The sequence below is a fragment of the Sminthopsis crassicaudata genome, chromosome 1 (assembly GCF_048593235.1).
Source record: "Sminthopsis crassicaudata isolate SCR6 chromosome 1, ASM4859323v1, whole genome shotgun sequence".
NCBI classification, from domain to species: domain Eukaryota; kingdom Metazoa; phylum Chordata; class Mammalia; order Dasyuromorphia; family Dasyuridae; genus Sminthopsis; species Sminthopsis crassicaudata.
In genome coordinates, this window is record NC_133617.1 from 532,843,506 (window position 1) to 532,866,227 (window position 22,722).

Below are 22,722 nucleotides of genomic sequence, written 5' to 3' on the forward strand. Positions count from 1 at the left end.
TGGGTAGGCCAACCGAATATAATAAAAATGGCAATAGTACCTAAATTAATCTACTTATTTAATGCCATATCAATCAAACTCCCAAGAAATTATTTTACAGATCTAGAAAAAATAACAACAAAGTTCATCTGAAAAAAACAAAAGGTCAAGAATTTTAAGGGAATTAATTGGAAAAATGCTAATGAAGGTGGCCTAACTGTGCCAGACCTAAAACTATATTATAAAGCAGCACTCATCAAAACCATTTGGTACTGGCTAATAAATAGAGTAGTCAATCAATGGAATAGGTTAGGATCACAGGACAAAATAGTCAATAATTATAGCAATGTAGTGTTCGACAAACCCAAAGACCCCAGTTTTGGAGATAAGAATTCACTATTTGACAAAAACTACTGGGAAAATTGGAAACTAGTACAGAAGAAATTAGGGTTTGACCCACACCTAACACCAAGATAAGATCTAAATGGGTTGATGATTTAGACATAAAGAGTGATATTATAAGCAGATTAGAAGAACATAAGATAGTTTATGTCTCAGATCTATGGAGAAGGAAGGAATTTGTGTCCAAAGAAGAACTTACAATGAGCACCAGATAGATAATTTTGATTATATTAAATTAAAAAGTTTTTTTTAAGTTTTTTGTATAAGCAAAACTAATGCAGACAAGATCAGAAGGAAAGCAAATTGCTCTCCAGAATGGATCAGTTCACAATTCCACCAACAATGCATTAGTGTTTCACTTTTCCCATATTCCATCCAACATTTATCAATATCTTTTCCTGTCATTTTAGACAATCTGAGAAGTGTAAGGTGGCACCTCATGGTTGTTTTAATTTGCGTTTCTTCAATCACTATTGATTTAGAATATTTTTTCATAACGGCTTTAATTTCATCATCTTAAAATTGTCTATTCATATTCTTTGACCATTTATCAAATGGGGAATAACTTGTATTCTTATAAATCTGATACAGTTCTTTATGTATTTTAGAAATGAGGTCTTTATCAGCAACACTGCCTGCAAAATTTTTTTCTCAGGTCTCTGCTTCTCTTTTAATTTTGTTTGTATTGATTTTGATTGTGCAACATTTTTTTAATTTAATGTAATCAAAGTTGTCCATTTTGCATTTTATGTTCTCTGGTTCTTTGGTTCTATAAATTCCTCTCTTCTCAAAAGATATCATTAGTAACTCTCTTGCTTTAGTGTGAAGTCCTATTGTCTCTAGAATTGCGATAGTTCTCTGGGAGCAGGATTGCTTGGGGAGCTTCTGGGGAGGCAGCTTTGGCTTTAGTTCCAAGTCAATAATCCTATAATTCAATCCTAGATGTGAATCTCCCAGAAGTCCATAAGCAGGCTTATCCTTTAGACTCATGAATCTGCTCTTGTCCAAGTGTACCCAGCCTGCACCATAGTAGAATCTCAAAACTTCTTCTTCCTGAATCCTGGCTCCTTAAATCCTCCCAGAGAATGGGTTTATAGGAACTCCTTAAGGAGCCAATGAGCTAACTCCTTAAATGTATTATCTCCTTTAAAGGTGTAAACTCCTTTCAGAAGTCTAAAGGTGTAAACTCCTTTTAAAGGTGTGAACTAAAAGTGTGAATTCTGAGCTAGAGAATTGTTAAATACCAACTTACCACTTAGTAAGGAACTTAACACTTTCCTAATTCACTTATGGTATATTACCCTTTATGCCCAAAACATGTACCCATTTTGACCTTATTTTGACATGGGGTGGAGATGTAGGTCTATGCCAAGTTTCTGACTTTATAATGTTACTATATTACTAAATATTATTATACTGTTATTATACTAGATTAACTATAAGTCATTGATTATTGTGTATTTAACCTATTCCACTGATCCACCACTCTAATGTTTAGTTAGTACCAAATGGTTTTGATGACTGCTGCTTTAGAATATAGTTTTAAGTATTATATTGCTAGGTCACTGTCTTTTGCATTTTTCCCCATTAATCCTCTTGATATTCTTGACCTTTTGTTCTTCCAGATGTACTTTGTTATTATTTTTTCTAGTTCTATAAAATAATTTTTGACAGTTTGATTGGGATGGCACTGAACAAGTAGACCAATTTAGGTAGAATTGTCATTTTCATTATATTAGCTTGGCCTATCATTATTTTTTATAATATAATAGTATTCCATTGCAAACATATTAGTTATTCCCCAACTGATGAGCATCCCTCAATTTCCAATTCTTTGCCACCATAAGAAGAGTTGTCATGAGTATTTTGTACATATAATTCCTTTTCCTTTTTTTATAAGTCTCTTTGGGATATAGACCTAATATCTGCATAATAAGTATATGCTTTTTGGGCATAGTTCCAAATTGTTCTCTGGAATGAATGAATAAGTTCACAATTCCACCAACCATGAAGTAGTATTTCAATTTACTCACTGTCCCTATACTTTTTGACATTTTTCTTTTCTTTTGTATTAATAAATCTGACAAGTATGGGATAGTACCTCAGATTTGTTTTAATTTGCATTTCTCTAAACAATATTGATTTAGAGCATTTTTTCATATGAGAGATAGTTTCAGTTTCTTCATCTGAAAATTGCCTGTTTCGAATACTTTGACCATTGATCAATTGGGGAATGCCTTTTATTTTTTTTAAAATTGATGGAGTCTTATACATACTTAAGAAAAGATACCTTTATTAGAGAAACTTGCTATAAATATTCTGTTCAATGTTTAACATGTATTGGACTGCCTGCCACCTAGGGTAGAGGGTAAGGGGAAGGAGGGGAAAAGTTGGGGCGGGAGGTTTTGCACTGATCAATGTGGAGGGATTGCCCAAGCATGTGTTTTGTAGATAGAGGGCTATAATGATAAATGGAAAAGAAAAAAAATCTTCTGTTCAGATATGATTGCTTTTGGTACATTTCTCTCTATCCTATTTTACCTCATGTATCCAACTCTCTCTTTTGTTTCAGCCTGTCCATCCTTAGAAGTGTTTTACTTATGACAACTGCCTCCCTCTATGCCCTCCTCTTCCACTCTCAGCCCTTATTCTCCCTCTATTATTCCTATTTCCTCCTACTTTTCTACAGAATAAGATATATTTTTCTACCTAGATTAGTGGATAAGATATCCCTTCTCTCTTTTTTAATGTATTCTCTTTTTGAATCACTTCTAATGTGAATTAAATTCAAGCCCTCCCTTCAAGCAACTATCCCATGTTCCTTTCTACAGTAAAATCTCTTTTGTACTTCTTTTATATGAGATAATATATTCTATTCTACCTCTCCATTTCTCCTTTTCTCAGTCCCTTCTTCTTTCTCATCCCATAATTTTATGTTTTTAGATATCATTCCCATATATTCAACTCACACCCATGTTCTCTGTATATGCTCTAATAATGAGAAAGTTTTTTAGGAGTTATACATATCACCTTGTCATATAGGAATGTAAGCAGTTTAACTTTATTGAATCCTTTTTTACTTTTTATTTCCTGTTTGCCTCTGTAATTCTTCTCTTAAATCTTGAATGTGAAATTTTCTATTCTGGTTTTTCACCAGGAACACTTGAAAGTCTTCCATTTCATTACATATCCATCTTTTCCTTATACTCACTTTCACTTGGCAGGTGAATCTTGGTTATTACAGCCTAGCTCCTTTGCCCTGTGGAATATCTTATTCCAAGCATGTTTATTCTTTAATGTAGAAGTTGTTCAATCTCATTTTTCCTGGCTATGGTTCCATGACATTTGAATTGTTTCTTTCTGACTACTTACAATATTTTCATAGAGCTCTGGAATTTGGCTATAATATTTATGAGAACTTTCAATTTGGATCTCTTTCAAGAGGTAAAGATGGGCTCTTTCAAACCTCTATTTTATCTCCTTGTTCTACAAATATCAGAGTAGTTTCTTTTGATAATTTCTTGAAAGATGATATCTAGGCTCCTTTTTTGTTCATCACTTTCAGGTAGTCTAATAATTCTTAAATGATCTTTCCTAGATCAGTTTTCTTTTTATATAATAATGGATTTTTATTTTGAAAATACATGCAAAAATAATTTTCAGCGTTCACCCTTGCAAAATCCTATGTTCCAAAATTTTATCCCTTCATTCCCCACCACCTCCTTCAGACAGCAAGTAATCCAATATAGGTTAAACATGTGCAATTCTTCTAAACATATTTACACATTTATCATTCTGCACAAGAAAAATCAGATCAAAAGGGGGAAAATGAGAAAAAAAACAAGCAAGCAAACAACAACAGTAAAAAATGTGAAAATACTATGTTGTGATCCACATTCAGGCCCCATAGTCCTTTCTGTGAATGCAGATGGCTCTCTCCATCACAAGTCTATTGGAAATGGCTAGAATCACCTCCTTGTTGAAAAGAGCCAAGCCCACACAGTTGATCATCACAACAAGATTATGCTGTTGTGTACAATGTTCTCTTGCTTATAACTCACTTCACTTAGTATCAATTCATGTAAGTCTCTCTAGGCCTTTCTGAAATTATCCTGCTAATCATTTCTTATAGAACAATAATTTTCCATAACATTTATATACCATAACTTATTCAGCCATTCCCCAAGTGATGGGCATTCACTCAAGTTTCCAGTTCCTTGCTTCTATAAAAAGGACTGCCAAAAAATTTTTGTATATGTGGGTCCTTTTCTCTTTTTTATGATCTCTTTGTGATACAAACCCAGTGGAGACACTACTGAATCAAAGGATATGTAGAGTTTGATAGTCCTTTGGACATTGTTCCCAAATATTCTCCAGAATGGTTGGAACAGTTCACAACTCTAGCAGCAATGTATTAATATCCCAGTTTCCCACATCCCCTCCAACATTTATCATTATCTCCTCTTGTCATCTTAGATAATTTGAGAAGTGTGAGGTGGTACCACAGAATTGTCTTAATTTGCATTTCTCTAATAAATAGTGATTTAGAGTCATTTTTTACATGACTAGAAATGGATTTAATTTCTTTGCTAGATTAAATTTCTAAGTTGATTGTTTTTTTCCAGTGAGATAGTTCATCTTTTCTTCTTTTTTTTTCATTCTTTTGATTTTATTTTTATTATCTCTTGATGTCTCATACAATAATTTTCTTCCACCTGCCCAATTCTAATTTTTAAGGAATTTTTAGTGAGCTTTTGTACCTTCTCTTCTACTTAGTGTGTACTTCTCTTCACTAGATTGTTGTGCCTCTTTTACCATTGGGCATCTTTGGTTTTTTAAGGTAGTATTTTCTTCCATGTTTTTTGTATCTCTTTTACCAAGCTGTCAACTTTTTTTAAAAAGTATTTTCTTGCATTACTGTTAGTTCTTTCCCCAATTTTTCCTCTACATCTCTTATTTAGTTTTAAAAATCTTTTTTGAACTCTTCTACAATCCAAGAACAGTTCACACATTTTCTTTTGAGGCTTTAAATGTAGCAATTTCAATGTTTTTGCCTTCTGATTTTGTATATGGTTTCTCCTGTCATCATAGTAATTTCCTATGGTCAGGTTCTTTTTTATTGTTTGCTTATAATTCCAAATCATTTCTTTATTTTAAACTTGATATGTTGAAGTTCGACTCTGCTATCAGTTTGGAGAAGACAGTGTCCTAAACTTTAGGTTTTTTTGGTGCAGCTGTTTTCAGAGCCAATTGTGGAATTCTGGAAGTTTTCAGTTCTTCTGAGGTAGTTTGATGTAAGGAGAAATATTTATTATTCTTCAGAACTGTGCTATGGTCTGTAAATGACAAAAAGAACTCCTTTCTGCCCTGGAATTATGATTAGGGTCCCTATGCCAAGACTATAAGCTCTGATGTGCTGTGTGATTTCAACCTGGATTCATGTATGATGAACCCAGTGCCAAAAAAGGAACCTTTGTATTCTCCTTCTAACTAATTGTTCAATCTCCTTGCCATCAGTTGGTGGAGAGGTCTGAAAGCTGCTACTATACCATTTATTTCTGTCACCACCAAGACTTGCTATGCAAGTGCTGTGATAGATCTAGATTATTCTTCATTCAAGCAAAGTGGGACTTCCTGTCTTTCTAAGTTGTATGGGGCTGGGAAATACTTTTACTACCTGATTTTTTTTTTCTTTTGATTCTGCTCCTCCAGAATTTGGTTTTTTGGGTTTTTTTTAAATATTGATGTAAATTTTTTATTTTATTTTTTATTATACCTTTTTATTTACAAGATATATGCATGGGTAATTTTTCAGCATTGATCCTTGCAAAACATTTTGTTCCAATTTTCCTCCTCCTTCCCCCCGCCACCTCTGCCAGATGGTAGGTAGGCCAATATGTGTTAAATATGTTAAAGTATATGTTAATTACAATATATGTATTTGTATCCATACAATTATTTTACTGCACAAGAAGAATTGGACTTTGATGTACAATTAACTTATAAAGGAAATAAAAAATGCAAGCAGACAAAAATAGGAGGACTGGAAATGCTATGTAGTACTCATTTCCCAAAGTTTTTTCCCTGGATGTAGCTGGTTCAGTTCATTACTGCTCAATTGGAACTTATTTGCTTCATCTCATTGTAGAAGAGAGCCACATCCATCAGAATTGATCATTGTATAATATTGTTGTTGAAGTATATAATGATCTCCTGGTCCTGCTCATTTCACTCAGCATCAGTTCATGTAAGTCTCTCCAGGCCTTTCTGAAATCATCTTATTGGTCATTTCTTACAAACAATAATATCCCATAACATTCATATACCACAATTTATTCAGCCATTCTCCAATTGATGGGCATCCACTCAGTTTCCAGTTTCTGGCCACTACAAAGAGGGCTGCCACAAACAGTCTTGCACATACAGGTCCCTTTCCCTTTTTAAAAATCTCTTTGGAATATAAACCCAGCAGTAACACTGCTAGATCAAAGGGCATGCATAGTTTGATAACTTTTTGAGCATAGTTCCAAATCGCTCTCCAGAATAGCTGGATGTATTCACAATTCTACCAACAATGTATCAATGTCCCAGTTTTCCCACATGTCCTCCAACATTATCTTTTCCTTTCATCCTAGCCAATCTAACAGGTGTATAGTAGTATCTCAGAGTTGTCTTAATTTGCATTTCTCTGATTAATAATGACTTAGAGGATCTTTTCATATGGCTAGAAATAGTTTCAATTTCTTCATCTGCAAATTGTCTGTTCATATCCTTTGACCATTTATCAATTGGAGAATTGGAGTTAATTCTCTATATATTTTGGAAATGAGACCTTTATTGGAACCTTTGACTGTAAAAATGTTTCCCAGTTTATTGTTTCCTTTCTAATCTTGTCTGCATTAGTTTTGTTTGTACAAAAGCTTTTCAATTTGATATAATCAAAATTGTCTATTTTGTGATCAATAATGATCTCTAGTTGTTTGGTCACAAATTCCTTCCTCCTCCACAGGTCTGAGAACTATCCTATGTTCTTCTAATTCATTTATAATCTCATTCTTTATGCCTAGATCATGAACCCATTTTGACCTTTTCTTCGTGTTGTGTTAAGTATGGGTCAATGCTTAGTTTCTGCCATATTAATTTCCAATTTTCTCAGCAGTTTTTGTCAAACAGTGAATTCTTATCCCAAAAGCTAGGGTCTTTGGGTTTGTAAAACACTAGATTATTAAAGTTATTGGCTGTTTTGTCCTTTGAACCTAATCTATTACATTGATCAACTAGTCTATTTCTTAGCCAATACCAAATGGTTCTGGTAACCCCTGCTATAATTTTAGATCTAATACAGCTATGTCACCTTCATTTGATTTTTTTTCATTAGTTCCCTTGAAAATCTTGACCTTTTGTTCGTCCAGATGAATTTTGTTGTTATTTTTTCTAGGTTATTAAAATATTTTGGGGGGGATTCTGATTGGTATATCACTAAAAAGATTAGTTTAGGTAATATTGTCATCTTTATTATATTTGCTTGACCTATCCAAGAGCACTTATTATTTTTCCAATTGGTTAGATCTGACTTTATTTATGTGAAAAGTGTTTTGTAGTTTTGCTGATATAGTTTCTGACTTTCCCTTGGCAGATAGATAAAAATATTCTATATTTTGACAGTTACTTTAAATGGAATTTCTCTTTGTTACTCTATCTATTGGATTTTGTTAGTGATATATAAAAATGCTGATGATTTTTGTGGGTTTATTTTGTATCCTGAAACTTTGCTAAAGGTGTGGATTATTTCTTTTTTTATAATAGTTTTTATTTACCAGATATATGTATGGGTAATTTTACAACTTTGACAATTGCCAAACCTTTTGTTCTAATTTTTCCCTTCCTTCCCCCCACCCAAATGGCAGGTTGACCAATACATGTTAAATAGGTTAAAGTATAAATTAAATACAATATATGTATATATGTCCAAACAGTTGTTTTGCTGTACAAAAAGAATTGGACTTTGAAATAGTGTACAATCAGCCTGTGAAGGAAATCAAAAATGCAGGCAGACAAAAATAGAGGGATTGGGGATTCTATGTGGAGGTTTATAGTCATCTCTCAGAGTTCTTTCACTGGGTATAGCTGGTTCAATTCATTACTGCTCAATTGGAATTGATTTCATTCATCTCATTGTTGAAGATGGCCACATCAGAAAGTATTGTTGTTGAAGTATACAACGATCTCCTGGTCCTGCTCATTTCACTCAGCATCAGATCATGTAAGTCTCTCCAGGCCTTTTTGAAATCATATATTCCATAATATTCATATACCAGAATTTATTCAGCCATTCTCCAATTGATGGGCATCCACTCAGTTTCCAGTTTCTAGCCACTACAAAGAGGACTGGTATGGATTATTTCTAAAAGCATTTTAATAGAGTCTCTGGGGTTCTCTAACCCCAACTATCTAACATATCTAATGATATCTAACATATCATCTGCAAAGAGTGATAATTTGGTTTCCTCGTTACCTACTCTAATTTCTTTAATCTCTTTCTCAACTCTTATTGCCGAAGTTACTTTCTAATACAATATTGAATAGTAAAGGTGATAGTGGGCAACCTTCTTTCACTCCTGATCTTACTGGGAATGGTTCCAGTTTATCCCTATTACATATGATGCTTACTGATGGTTTTGAATAGATGCTCCTGACTATTTTAAGGAAAAGTCCATTTATTCCTATATTCTCTAGTGTTTTTTAATAGGAATGGGTGTTGGATTTTATCAAATGCTTTTTCTGCATCTATTGAGATGATCATATGGTTTTTGTTAATTTGGTTATTGATATGGACGATTATGCTAATAGTTTTCCTAATATTGAACAAGCCCTGCATTCCTGGTGTAAATCCCACTTGGTCATAGTGTATTATCCTGGGGATGATTTTCTGTAATCTTTTTGCTAATATTTCGTTTAAGATTTTATCATCAATATTCATTAGGGAGATTGGTCTATAATTTTCTTTCTCTGTTTTCAACCTACCTGGTTTAGGAATCACTGCCATGTCTGTGTCATAAAAGAAATCTGGTAGGAGGCCTTCATTCCCTATTTTTTCAAATAGTTTGTATAATATTGGAGTTAATTGTTCTTTAAATGTTTGGTAGAATTCACATGGAAATCCATCTGGTCCTGGGGATTTTTTTTCTTAGAGAGTTGATTAATAGCTTGTTCTATTTCTTTTTCTAAAATGGGACTATTCAAGCAATTTACTTCTTCTTCTGTTAATCTGGGAAACCTATATTTTTGAAGGTAGTCATCCATTTCACTTAGGTTATCAAATTTATTGGCATAAAGTTGGGCAAAATAACTACTAATTATTGCTCTAGTTTCCTCTTCATTGGTGGAAAGTTCTTCCTTTTCATTTTTAAGACTAACAATTTTATTTTCCTCTTTCCTTTTTCTAATCAGACTTACCAAAGGTTTATCGATTTTATTGTTTTTTTTTTATAAAACCAACTCTTAGTTTTATTTATTAATTCAATAGTTTTTTTTTTTACTTTCAATTTTATCAATTTCTCCTTTTAATTTTAGAATTTCAAGTTTAGTATTTGATTGGGGGGTTTTAATTTGGCCTTTTTCTAGCTTTTTAAGTTGCAAGCCCAACTCACTGATCTTCTCTTTCTTTATTTTATTCAAGTAAACCTCTAGAGATACACATTTTCCCCTTATTACCGCTTTGGCTGCATCCCACAAATTTTGGTATGTTGTCTCATTGTTGTCATTCTCCTGGGTGAAATTATTAATTGTGTCTATGATTTGCTGTTTCACCCAATCATTCTTTAGGATGAAATTATTTAGTTTCCAATTACTTTTTGATCTATTTACCCTTAGCTTTTTGTTGAATGCAGTTCTTGTTGCATTGTGATCTGAAAAGAATGCATTTACCATTTCTGTCTTTCTGCATTTAATTTTGAGATCTTTATGTCCTAATATATGGTCAATTTTTGTATAGGTTCCATGAACTACTGAGAAGAAAGTGTATTCCTTTCTATCTCCATTCAGTTCTCTCGAAAGATGTATCATACTTAGTTTGGAGATCAAATTTTTTGTTTAGCTCTAGTTTTTTCATTAGAAACAAATGGAATTCATTTGTTTCATTAAATGTCCATTTTCTCCCCTGGAAGAAAATGTTTACCTTAGCTGGGTAATTTATTCTTGGCTGCATTCCAAGTTTTTTTGCCTTTTGGAATATCAGATTCCAGGCCCTTCAATCCTTTAATGTGGAAGCAACTAGATCCTGAGTGATCCTTATCGTGGCTCCTTGGTATTTGAATTGTTTTTTTTCTGGCTGCTTGTAATATTTTTTTCCTTAGTCTGATAGTTTTGAAATTTAGCCACAATATTTCTTGGAGTTTTTATTTTAGGGTCTCTTTCAGAAGGTATTCGATGAATTCTTTTAATGCCTGTTTTACCTTCTGATTCTATTATATCTAGGCAGTTCTCTTTGATGATTTCCTGTAAAACAGTGTCTAGGCTCTTTTTTCATCATTTATCTCTCCTAGATCTATTTTCCAGATCTGTCATTTTTCCAAGTAGATATTTAACATTTTTTTCTATTTTTTTTAAATTTTGCTTGACTGGTTCTTGATGTCTCAATGAATCATTCATTTCTATTTGCTCAGTTCTTATTTTTAATGTGTTATTTTCTTCATTAGCTTCATTTTTACTTCTTTTTATATATGTCCAATTGAGTTTTTAAATGAGTTATTTTGCTCTAAGGAATTTTTTTTTCATTTCACTATTTTTTAAACTGAGTTATTTTCTTTTTCCAGTTCATAAATCCAACTTTCCTGGGAGTTCTTTATATTTTCCATTTCACAAATTCTGTTTCCCTGGGAGTTCTTTACCTTTTCTAATTCACATTTCAGGAAGTTGTTTTTTTTTTCCACTTTATTAAATTTTTCTTTTAGTGAATTATATGCCTTTTCCATATTCTCTTGCAGAGCTTCTCTCTCCATTCCCCATTTTTCTTCTAGCTCTCTTTTAAGATCCTTTATCATTTCTTCTAGCAGAGCCTTGTATAATTGGGACCAGGTTAAATCCCTCTTTAGAGTTTTACCTGGAGACTGTCTACTATAGTCTCCTTGGGGTTGAAAACCTGCTCTCTTTCTGTATAGAAGCTATCAATGGTTAGCTTTTTACTCAATTTTTTAAAAAAAATTTATGACCAAAGAGGAACTAGAGATCATTATTGATCACAAAATAGAAAATTTTGATTATATCAAATTGAAAAGTTTTTGTACAAACAAAACTAATGCAGACAAGATTAGAAGGGAAGCAATAAACTGAGAAAATATTTTTACAGTCAAAGGTTCTCATAAAGGCCTCATTTCCAAAATATATAGAGAATTAACTATAATTTATAAGAAATCAAACCATTCTCCAATTGATAAATGGTCAAAGTTTAGGAACAGACAATTCTCATATGAAGAAATTGGAACTATTTCTAGCCATATGAAAAGATCCTCTAAGTCATTATTAATCAGAGAAATGCAAATTGAGACAACTCTGAGATACCACCACACACCTGTCAGATTGGCTAGAATGACAGGGAAAGATAATGTGGAATGTTGGAGGGGATGTGAGAAAATTGGGTCACTAATACATTGTTGGTAGAATTGTGAATACATCCAGCTATTCTGGAGAGCGATTTGGAACTATGCTTAAAAAGTTATCAAATTGTGCATACCCTTTGATCCAGCAGTGTTCCTACTGGATTTATATCCCAAAGAGATTTTTTAAAAGGGAAAGGGACCTGTATGTGCAAGAATGTTTGTGTCAGCTCTCTTTTAGTAGCCAGAAACTGGAAACTGAGTGGATGCCCATAAATTGGAGATTGGCTGAATAAATTGTGGTATATGAATATTCTGGGAAATTATTGTTATGTAAGAAATGACTAACAGGATGATTTCAGAAAGGCCTGGAGAGACTTACATGAACTGATGCTGAATGAAATGAGTGGGACCAAGAGATCATTATATACTTCAACAATAATACTATATGATGATCAATTCTTATGGATGTTGCCCTGTTCAATAATGAGATGAACCAAATCAATTCCAATAGAGCAGTAATGAATTGAATCAGCTACATTCAAGGAAAGAACTCTGGGAGATGACTATGCACTACTACATAGAATTCCTGATCCCTCTATTTTTGTCCGACTGCATTTTTTATTTCCTTCACAGGCTAATTGTACACTATTTCAAAGTCTGATTCTTTTTGTACAGCAAAATAACTGTATGGACATGTATACATATATTGTATTTAACTTATACTTTAACATATTTAACATGTATTGGTCAATCTGCCCTCTGGGGGAAGGGGTGGGGGGAATGAGGGGAAAAATTGGAACAAAAGGTTTTGCAATTGTCAATGCTGAAAAATTTCCCATGCATATATCTTGTAAATAAAAAGCTATAATAAAAAAATTAAATTAAATTTTAAAGAAAGAATGGAAATAAAAAAAGAGCTGTTAGGTTCTGCCTTTAGGGCAAGGAGGTTACCAGCTTCCTCTGCAGAATAGGGATAGATATATGGACAGTAGCTGTCCTGTAAGGGGGCTGCAAAGAGCAGCTGAGCTGCAAAGTGCCCTGAGAAGAACTCCATACTAGAAGTGTTTCTGCCCTGGGAAGCTGCAGCCAGGCTGTAGAAGTTCTCTTGCCCCAGGCAAAAGCCCCGTGCTACAGAATGGGACTGCATGGCTGTGCTGTGGTCTGTGCTGAGTAACTTCTGTTGCTGGGTGGGTATAGCCAGATCCTGTTAGATTTCAGCATTTTTTGGAACATACTCTACCTTTGGCATTTGTGTAACTTCACTGCTTTGCAACTAAAGCAGAGAAGCCAACTGTGGTAGAGTCCTCTCTGTAAATTTTCCACCTGTGCAGACTGCCTCTGCCCTAGTCCACTCAGTGTGCTAGCCATTGTGTTCTGCCTCCCTGCCTATGCTGAGCTGCTCAGGGCAAACGTTTTCTGGAGATCTTCCAGATTATCTTTGTTTGATAACTTATTGTACTCCCAATATTCATAGATTTTACCAGTCAAGCACTATTTCTGAGACTGAATTTGGTAATTAGTAGTGAGAGTAGAAGAGGAACTTAGCATGATGCATGGGCTTTCTTTGCCATCTTGGCTCTGCTCCCCACCCCCAGAATTTGTTTTGAGACGTTATTCAAAGTTCTTTGAAAGACAGTTTGGGAAAGCTCAGGCACATCCAAGCCTTTTCTTTGCCATCTTGGCACCAGCCTTACCTTTCCATCTTATAGTGCTTTTTATCATACAAAAATCCATCTATTCCTAAAATGCTGTTTAGTTTAAAACATAAATAAGTATTGCTTTGTTAAAAGCTTTTTCATATTTAACATGTATTGATCAACCTGCCATGGGGGGGGGGGGGGGGAAGGGAGGGAAGGAGGGGAAAAATTAGAAGGAAAGGTTTGGCAATTGTCAGTGTTGTAAAATTACCCATGCATATATCTGGTAAATAAAAACTATTTTAAAAAGCTTTTTCATCTATTAGATAATCATGGGGCTTTAAATGTTTTTTAAAAATAATTAAGATACTTATTTTCTTAATGTTGAACTATTTATACTTATTAGCTTTAAATATAATTTGTTCTTAATAAATGATGCTTTCCTAAATTGTTAGACTATTTACCAGGATTATATTTTAACATATTTGAATAAATGGTCTATAAATAAAATTAAATAAATGATATCTATTTATTTCTTTATTCTTACTGATACTAGTCTATAGTTTTTCATCTTTCATATATTAATCCCTGTTATAAACTATATTTTGTTTATATGGTCTAGAATAGTCTATAGTCTAGAATATAGACTACATTTCCCTTAAAAGGGAGTTTTATGGAATTAATACATTATATTATATATTATTAATAAGGAATATAATTATTAAGAATAATTATAATAGTATAGCAATTAATTTTTAAAGAGATAGCATCCTCCAATAATTGGATGCGAACTAGAAGACAAGAACAAAACATCAGTAAAGAGAAAAGGGGGGATAGTTAGAGAGGAGAAAAGGGAGGGAAAATAGAATGGAAGAAAACTCACAGTGATTGTAACTATTAATATGAATTAGTTGAGCTCTCCCAAAAACAGAAGTGGATAGCAGAGTGGATCAAAATCCAGAATGGTACAGTCTGTTGCGTATTAGAAACACACATGAAACACAGAGTCAAATACAGAATAATAAAGGCAAGAAGTAGCAACAAAATCTTATCAATAAATAAAATAAATAAAGAAGCAGAGGTAACAATTTTGATCTCAAAGTCAAAGCAAAAAATATAACTACTTTAAAAAGATAATAAAAGAAATTACATCTTACTAAGAATTCATGTCCAGATATAAATTGGAGAACATTATGAAAAGTAAAAAAAAAATTGGGGTTTTGCCAAAATAAAAAGTTTTTGAACAAACAAAACTCATTTTTCTTGGATTATTTTATTTTTTTAAGTTTTTCCTCAATCTTTCTCATTTAATTTTTAAAGTCTTCTTTGAATAGTTTTATTAATTCTTTTTGGACAGGTGACAATTTGACATTATGCTTTGGGGTAGGAGGGATTTTAATTACTTCAGCATCCTCTTCTAAAAATGAATACTGATCTTCCCTATTCCTATGGTAAAATTCTGTGGTTGGATTCTTGTTCCTTTGCTTGCTCTTAAAAAAAAAAAAAAAAAAAGAAAAGAAAAGATCTCTTTAATATAATAACCACCAGTGCTATAATGGGGGATGGGGGTTGGAGCCTCTAGTTTCAGGTCCTCCTTCAGTTCTCCTGTCTGCCTGGAATCCAAAATTAAGAGTATTGCTCTCCTGTCAAGTGTCTGCAGCTTGCAGCATTCCTGCTGCATTGCTTCTGCACTCCGATCAGGTTCTGCTTCCTCCTCACTGGGGTCAAGAGCATAGTTGAACCTGGTGGTCCCTTTCAGCAAATGCTCTCTCAATTTTCCCCAGCTCAGAAGCCCCACTACCCACCTTGTCTGGGAAGTGAAAGTTTCTGTGGCTAGGGCTGAAACTATTTCCCCACTCAGTTAACCTCAGGGCTCCCTATTTGTTTCGCTAGAAATAATCTGGAGGGGATTACACTTCACCGGGGCCAAACTTCCTTTTGTTTTTTTCAGACCTTTTAAAAATTTTTCTTAAGATCTTCTCTCCCCGAAGGACCACTATTCTGCTCTAATCCCTATGTGTTTTCATCTACGATCTTTTAAAGGCACAGTTTTTACTTGTTTTTCAGGAGGAAACCTGGAGTTTGGAATTTTCTGACCTACTCCCCCATCTTCACAGAATCCTTTCCAGTCCTCTTAAACATAGGTTGATTAACAAAGCAATAAAATAAGCCCTGAGTTGTAGTGTTTGCCTATTTCCTATGCATATGCAGCCACGCTGAAAATTTGTGAAAACGAACTGGTATGAGCAGGCTCCAAAGTATGCTGATTTTTTAAAAACCTTATCTATGTTATTTAAGAGAATTTAATAGAATCTTCAACTCTATTTCAGAGTGAAATAAATCATATGATGGGATTTAGTTATGGTCTGGTCTATTAACAAGTCTAGAATTCTTTTCTCTTTTCCAAGGCCTTTTCCAGTGGTTGGCAATGGGGAGTCACTGGAAGTGTTTGAGTAAGAGGTAATGACTATAGCAATGTAAGATTACTCAATCAGTTTTATGGAGGAAAGACTAGACAGAAAAATCTGGAGTCAGAAAAAAAAAGGGAGACAAGAAGAAAACAAGGAGAAATCAGAACCTGAATAGCATAGTTGTGGTGCAAGGCACATTATAGAGACTGATACAACAAAGCTGAAGAATTAACTACTTGCAGAGGGTGAAGTAGAAAGGATCACAATGAACCAGGGAGGACACTGATCCCCTAAACAAAATTAGAGCAATTTCTCTCCCTTCATGAGGTTTTTCAAATGAAGAAAGTTAATAGATTTCAAAGGATATGGAATTAATATGTGGAGTTTTTAAAGCATCAGAATTCTATTTTCTGTAAATTAAAAATTCCTCGAGGGTAAAAAGGATATGAGAAACCAAAAGGAAACTGTCAAACATATTGAAATTAGAAGTAGAGAGAGGAGTTTCCCCTCTCATCAAGTGAAATAAATTTAGCTAAGGGAAACTGAGAGCAATGAAGTCAGCAACTCAGGGTGCCCATAGAAACCCAGACACAGGGCCATGATGTAAGTGAGCCCTGGCAAGAAAAAGAACTGTATTTGGGGGCTTGATCAAATAGGCAAGTGGTATTCTGTGAAATGTGAAGGATACAACTAATTCACACTTAGATACACAATCACAAACTCTACTGTATAATGCATTCATGGATAAATTGGTTAATTCATGCTTCCACTAACTATAGTGAATTTGTTTTTAATCTAATAATAATAATTATTTTTGTTTTTGCTTTGTCTGAAAGAACACTTCTAAATGATTGTCTCCCTCTGCATTAACTATGCAATCTTCTCTATAAGTCCAGGCATGTGAGCACATACAGAACCATATGTTTATATGATCTGGAAAACCAGCCGTCCCCAGGAGTACACATATCTTCTCTCATTGATCAGCCTGTTGTGTGGGGAGACATAGCATTCTCTGAGAGAAGAAGTCCCTCATTGCTCTAATTATTCTTAGAATAAATCTATCACAAGGCCACTATTCCCTGTTTAAGCAGACTTATTTTCCCTGTAGGAATACTATTTAGCCACTATGAGCCAGGGATTCCAGTATGATCCAAGGCATAAACACCCTGTTTAATTTGTACATACCAGACAAGAACATGTAGGGTGGTGGTGAAGGATGGAAGAGTGAGCACCTGAAGGATCAACAGGCTCAGGAGTTCATTCCTAAGGATTTTACCTCATCCTTCCTGCTTTGTTGTACAAATTCAGCTGTAATTGCTCTAGATCTAATGCCTAATTATTCTTGTAAGAATTCTTTGGGTTTGGAGAAGGGATTTTGTGCATACTGCTAAATGATCTTTTGACCTTAATTTAATATCTTCTGTTCTAGTACCTAGTGACTATCCCTGGCCAGGGAAAGGTATTTTGTTATGAAAAGTTAAAAGTGTTTATCATATTTTTGGTGGAGATGTAAACTGATCCATCCTTTCTGGAGAATAATATGGGACTATGCTAAAGGCTCTATAAGATTGTGCATATCCTTGGATTCAGATATATTCCCATTAGATCTCTACCCCAAACAGATCATAAATAAAGGGAAAGACCTGCTTATACAGAAATGTTTATAGTACTTGTGGCATCTGAGAATTGGAAATTAAAGGGATAGACATCAATTGGGCAACTAAGTTGGGTATATAATTATGCTGAAATATTATTTGCCTATTAAAAAATCAGAAAAACCTAGAAAAGCTTATAAGAACTGATGCAAAGTGAGTAGAACAAGGAGAATCTGATATAACCAATATTGTACAATGAGGAATTGTGGATGACTTGATTATTCTCAATAATGCAATAATCCAAGATAATCTCAAGGGACTCAGGATGAAACATACTATCTGAGAAAGAAACGTACCAGAGAAAGAACTGATATTATCTGAGTACATAATGAAGTATACTAATGTTTGCATTAATTCTTTTTTCAATCATTTTGTAATATGAGATATATGAAAGTGTTTTATATGATTGCATATGTATAACCAATATCAGATTCCTTATGGTCTCAAGAAGGGACAAAGAAAAGAAAAGGAAGTAGGGATAGACTGTGTAACTTAAAACAATAGCAAAAAGAGTTTACAATTGTTTTAACATAGAATTAGCCAAAAAATCATTTTGAAAAAGTTACAAATATGTTCAGGAAATCCATGGGGAAATAGACTGACATATTCTTTTGAAGAACAAGGACAGAATTAACTTGGTTATTCTCTTCAATTTAAAAAGAGTGAGGTGATGGAAGGCAGACAAAAAAGATTAAACACAGAAAGTAGCAGTTCAGAGAAGCCAAATGTGACTGGAGAAAGGCTTAGATACAGTGCATGATGTGAGATATCCACTAATTAGAACTAGGTGATAAAGTGGTAATTATGGGAAGGAAATGGTTAAGTTCAGCAGAGGATGACTTCTAGTCTAAGGACTAGAAAACTGATAAGCAGGAGGCCAGAGAGTGAAGTGAAGTAAGGAATATCATTGAAATTAAAGGAAGAAAAGTGTTCATGAAGACCCAAATGCAGATGTCATTGAAGGTAGTAGGGAGATGGCACAAGTAAGAAATATGGTAGGGATAAAATTAATGGCATTTACTAAATAACTCTATGTACCCTAAAAGGGAATGAGACATGTGTAATAAGTGTCTCTTCTCAAAGACCTTAATCTGTAAACTCTCTTTAAGGATAAATTTGGTTGCAGTTTTGCAACTATTTCAAAGACATCTTCTAAGATCAATACGGAAAGTGAATAATAGAAAGTGGAAAGTGAAGGGAAATCCCACTATAAGTTCTCAGGACTATTTAAGAGAGAGTGGCCTTGAATCAAGATAACCCAAGAACCTGAGACAAAGGCTCACTGGTCTCCCAACTCAGTCAGACCAAACTTTCCATCAGCGTCACCATGATGAACTGGACCTTGTTACCACTTGCCTTGGTTCTGTTCTGCTCCAGCACCCTCTGCTCCCTGGGCTGTGATCTGACTCAGGACCTGAAGAAAGACTTCTCCCTTCTCAGCCAAATGAGCACATTTTCCCTACTGCCATGTCTGAAGGACAGGATTGATTTCAACTTCTCAAAGGAAGCCATGGAGGGCAGCCAGCTCCAGAGGGAAAATGCTACAGCTATTGTTCATGAGATGCTCCAGGAGATCTTCACCATCTTCAGCCTGAATGTCACTCCTGCTGCTTGGAATCAGACACAGCTCATACAATTGCTCATTGGACTGGATCATCAGCTGGACCAGCTGGAGCAATGTCTTGGGCAGGAAGTGGAGCAGGAAGAGTCTTCCTTGGAAAGTGAGAACCCCAGACTATCCCTGAAGAGCTACTTCCAAGGGATAAATCAATATCTGCAAGGCAAAGAGTACAGCCGCTGTGCCTGGGAGATTGTGAGGGTAGAGATCCAGAGAGTCCTTCTGTTCATGAATAGACTAACAAGAAAACTGTGGGCTTGAGGAAGAAAACAGACTTTCAGTTCTTCAAATAATTGGCTGCTTCCTAAAAGCAAGCAGTCAATCATTAGAAATAATTGTTTCTACCACAATTCAAAATCATCTGTATTCAAGTGAATGGTGTTAAGACAATTTAATTTGTCATTACTCTTTAGAACGGCCTTAGAATCTGTGTTTAATAACTGACCATTTTGTAATTTGAAGTCTTATATTTATCAATTTATTTATTTAATTATATTATTTATTCTTATGCTCACACATCTATTTATTGTTCATAGAAGGAACATTTTTGTAGTATTTTTATTGTCTATTGTTAATTATTATATATCTTCTATAAAATGCATTTAAAACACATTATTTTACAAATAAAACTATTTTACTAATAAACTTCATGTGAAAAGTCTGATTTAATAATCCATAAGCATTCAGAGAAGATTGAGTGCAACCAAGCAATTCAACAAGCATTTGTACTTGTTGAGGTACTGTGCTACTACTCATGGATATATACAGCTGAAAATAACCTAGTCCCTATGAACTCAGATGAGTGATAGCATAAAGGAAAGATGCAACCAGTGTCCAAAAGATTGTCCCAAGACAAGATGTAAAAGACACAAAGTTGTGAAGCTGTGAAATGAAATTACAGGTTTGGAAAGGAAACATAATTATGTATATACTGTGACTAAAAGATCTATACTCTTTGGATAAAAAAAAATTTATAATAAGTTTATCCTCTAAGGAAGCCACAGATAAGAAGAAAGTCTTCAGTTAAGTCAAAATATCTTTTAGTGAAAGAAAAGAATTGGAAACAGAGTAGACAGTCACAGAGTGAGAAATTACTAAATCAGGGCCATTGGTTATATTGCAATCAACCACATTCCTAAGAATTGCCTGAACTACATTAAAAAGGTAATTGGGAAATATTTTTAAAAATTAAATAAAATACAGCAGAATGTAGACAATGTTAATATTTTATTTTCTAAGTCAATATTTGTTCAGCAGAGATTCTTATGTACACAACTAAATGGCACAGTAGACAGACCTATAGTAAGGGAGGTCTTCAAGTCCTGACATAAGCAGTTCCTAATTAGGTGACCATGGATAAGTCACTTCATCTCTTTCAACATTATTTTCCTCATCTCTACAATGGAGAAAATAATGGCACCTAACTCACAATGTTATTGTTGTGAGAATCAAATTAGAGGATGTATATAAAATGTTAGATGTATGACATTTATAGTTATTCTTCATTGTTGTCATTCTTCTTATAAGATGAATCCCACATTAGGTATTATCCTAGTGGGGAATTTAAGGGGCCAATGATACAAATATCAAAATTATGAGAAAGTTTCTGTAAATACTGAATAGGAACACACTTAGACATTTGTAAATATCAAGGAAAATAGTTTTTAAGGAACAGTTGTAGTGAATCATACAAGATGAAACAAAATCAACTTCACATGATTCATTTTTTAAAAAATCATTTTAGGTCCACCGAGGTAGATGATTTCACATTCTCTCTTAATTTGACCTTCAACTGTGTCAATTTCTGTTCAGGCCCAATTCTTTTTAGCTCAGCCATATATTCTCATTCATGCTATATGGAGAAAGAATTGACATATTCATGGAGAGATGAAGGATAATATTTTTCTCTGTCACGTATTTATGAAAACTTGCCCCATTCTATACCCATTCTGGCCTTTAGATTAGAGCTTGGGATAAGAATAACAAAGAATTCCACAATAAATGAAGGATAATCCTATTAACAAAATTTGAAAAATTTCCCACTGTATGAACAGAACAAGTTGACAAAGCAAGTCAATGGAAACTGCCAAGGCCCATGCCCTCAAAAAACCCCCAAACAAACAAACAAACAAAACCCCCAAAAAACAAAAGAAAACTGTGTATTTGTATTATATGGTCCATATAGTATAATGCAAAGTGAGAAAACAGCTTTGCAGGATTCTAGATATAAATATTTAAAAGAATGTAGAGTGAAAAAATTTCCCTCTGTTCTTGAGATTTTTCAAATGAAGAAAGGTAATAGATTACAAAAGATATAGAATTTCTATTTGGAGTGTTTAATGTACAGAATTCTATTTTATGGACCTCAAAATTCCTCAAGGTTAAAAGAGATATGAGAAACCAAAAGGAAACTGAAATTGTGTCAAATATATTGAAATAAGAAGTAGAGAAAGTGATTTCCCATGCTGTCATATGAAGTAAATTTAGATGAAGTCTAGTCATGTGAAGTAAATTTAATTAAAACCAGTTCAGTGAAGTCAGCAATTCCGTAGACCCGGGGAAAATTCAAACTACAAGACAATGATGCAAGAAAAATCTGGCAAGAAGAAGACCTGTATTTGGAGGCTACATCAGATAGCTAAGAGGGATTATATAAAGTCTGAAGAGTGCAGATAATAATGGGCAGAAAGATTAAGATAAACTATTTATGTGAGCACCCCATAACACTAATAAAACTGAGTGTCTCATTTTTATTTTTTTTAAATTTTTTTATTTATTTAGAATTTTTTTCTCCCACAGTATATATGCATGAGTAATTTTTTAATAATATTATCCCTTGTATTCATTTTTCCAAATTATCCCTCCCCTCCCTCCACTCCCTCCCCCCGATGACAGGCAATCCCACACATTTTACATGTGTTACAATATAACCTAGATACAATATATGTGTGTAAATACCATTTTCTTGTTGCACATTAAGTATTAGATTCCGAAGGTATAAGTAACCTGGGTAGATAGACAGTAGTGCTAACAATTTACATTCACTTCCCAGTGTTTCTTCTCTGGGTGTAGTTATTTCTGTCCATCATTGATCAAGAGTGTCTCATTTTTAGCAAATATCAAAGGAGAATCTCTGGGACAGAGTCCTTGCCTTAAAATGCCTCAAGATGAGAATAAGAATTGATCTCAAAACTGTCACCCTGGAAATAGGGAGTCACCAAACTGAGTTCATAAGAAAGTTATTTCTCATTCAGGAAGTAGGCATAAATCACAGAGTAGATGATGAGTAGAGCAAGCAAGGACTTGAGAAATAATTGCTGGTGAATTTTTGAATTCTCAAACTTAGACAAATTGTGATATATTAGTAGATTTAATTTGATAAGCTCATGTAAATTTTTTTTATTTTTATAAGGTAATTTTCTT

At 33.9% G+C, this 22,722-nt stretch overlaps 1 protein-coding gene across 1 annotated transcript; it reads left to right on the top strand.

Moving 5' to 3' along the window:
* Positions 1-19,008: 19,008 nt before the first annotated feature.
* On the top strand, positions 19,009-19,560 carry LOC141550827 (interferon tau-like). Its single transcript, XM_074281845.1, has one exon. It carries the CDS (start codon positions 19,009-19,011, stop codon positions 19,558-19,560), a length of 552 nt encoding a protein of 183 aa, XP_074137946.1.
* Positions 19,561-22,722: the final 3,162 nt, after the last annotated feature.

Coding starts and splice junctions, on each gene's coding strand:
- LOC141550827 (XM_074281845.1), top strand. CDS start 19,009: ATGATGAACTGGACCTTGTTACCACTTGCCTTGGTTCTGTTCTGCTCC.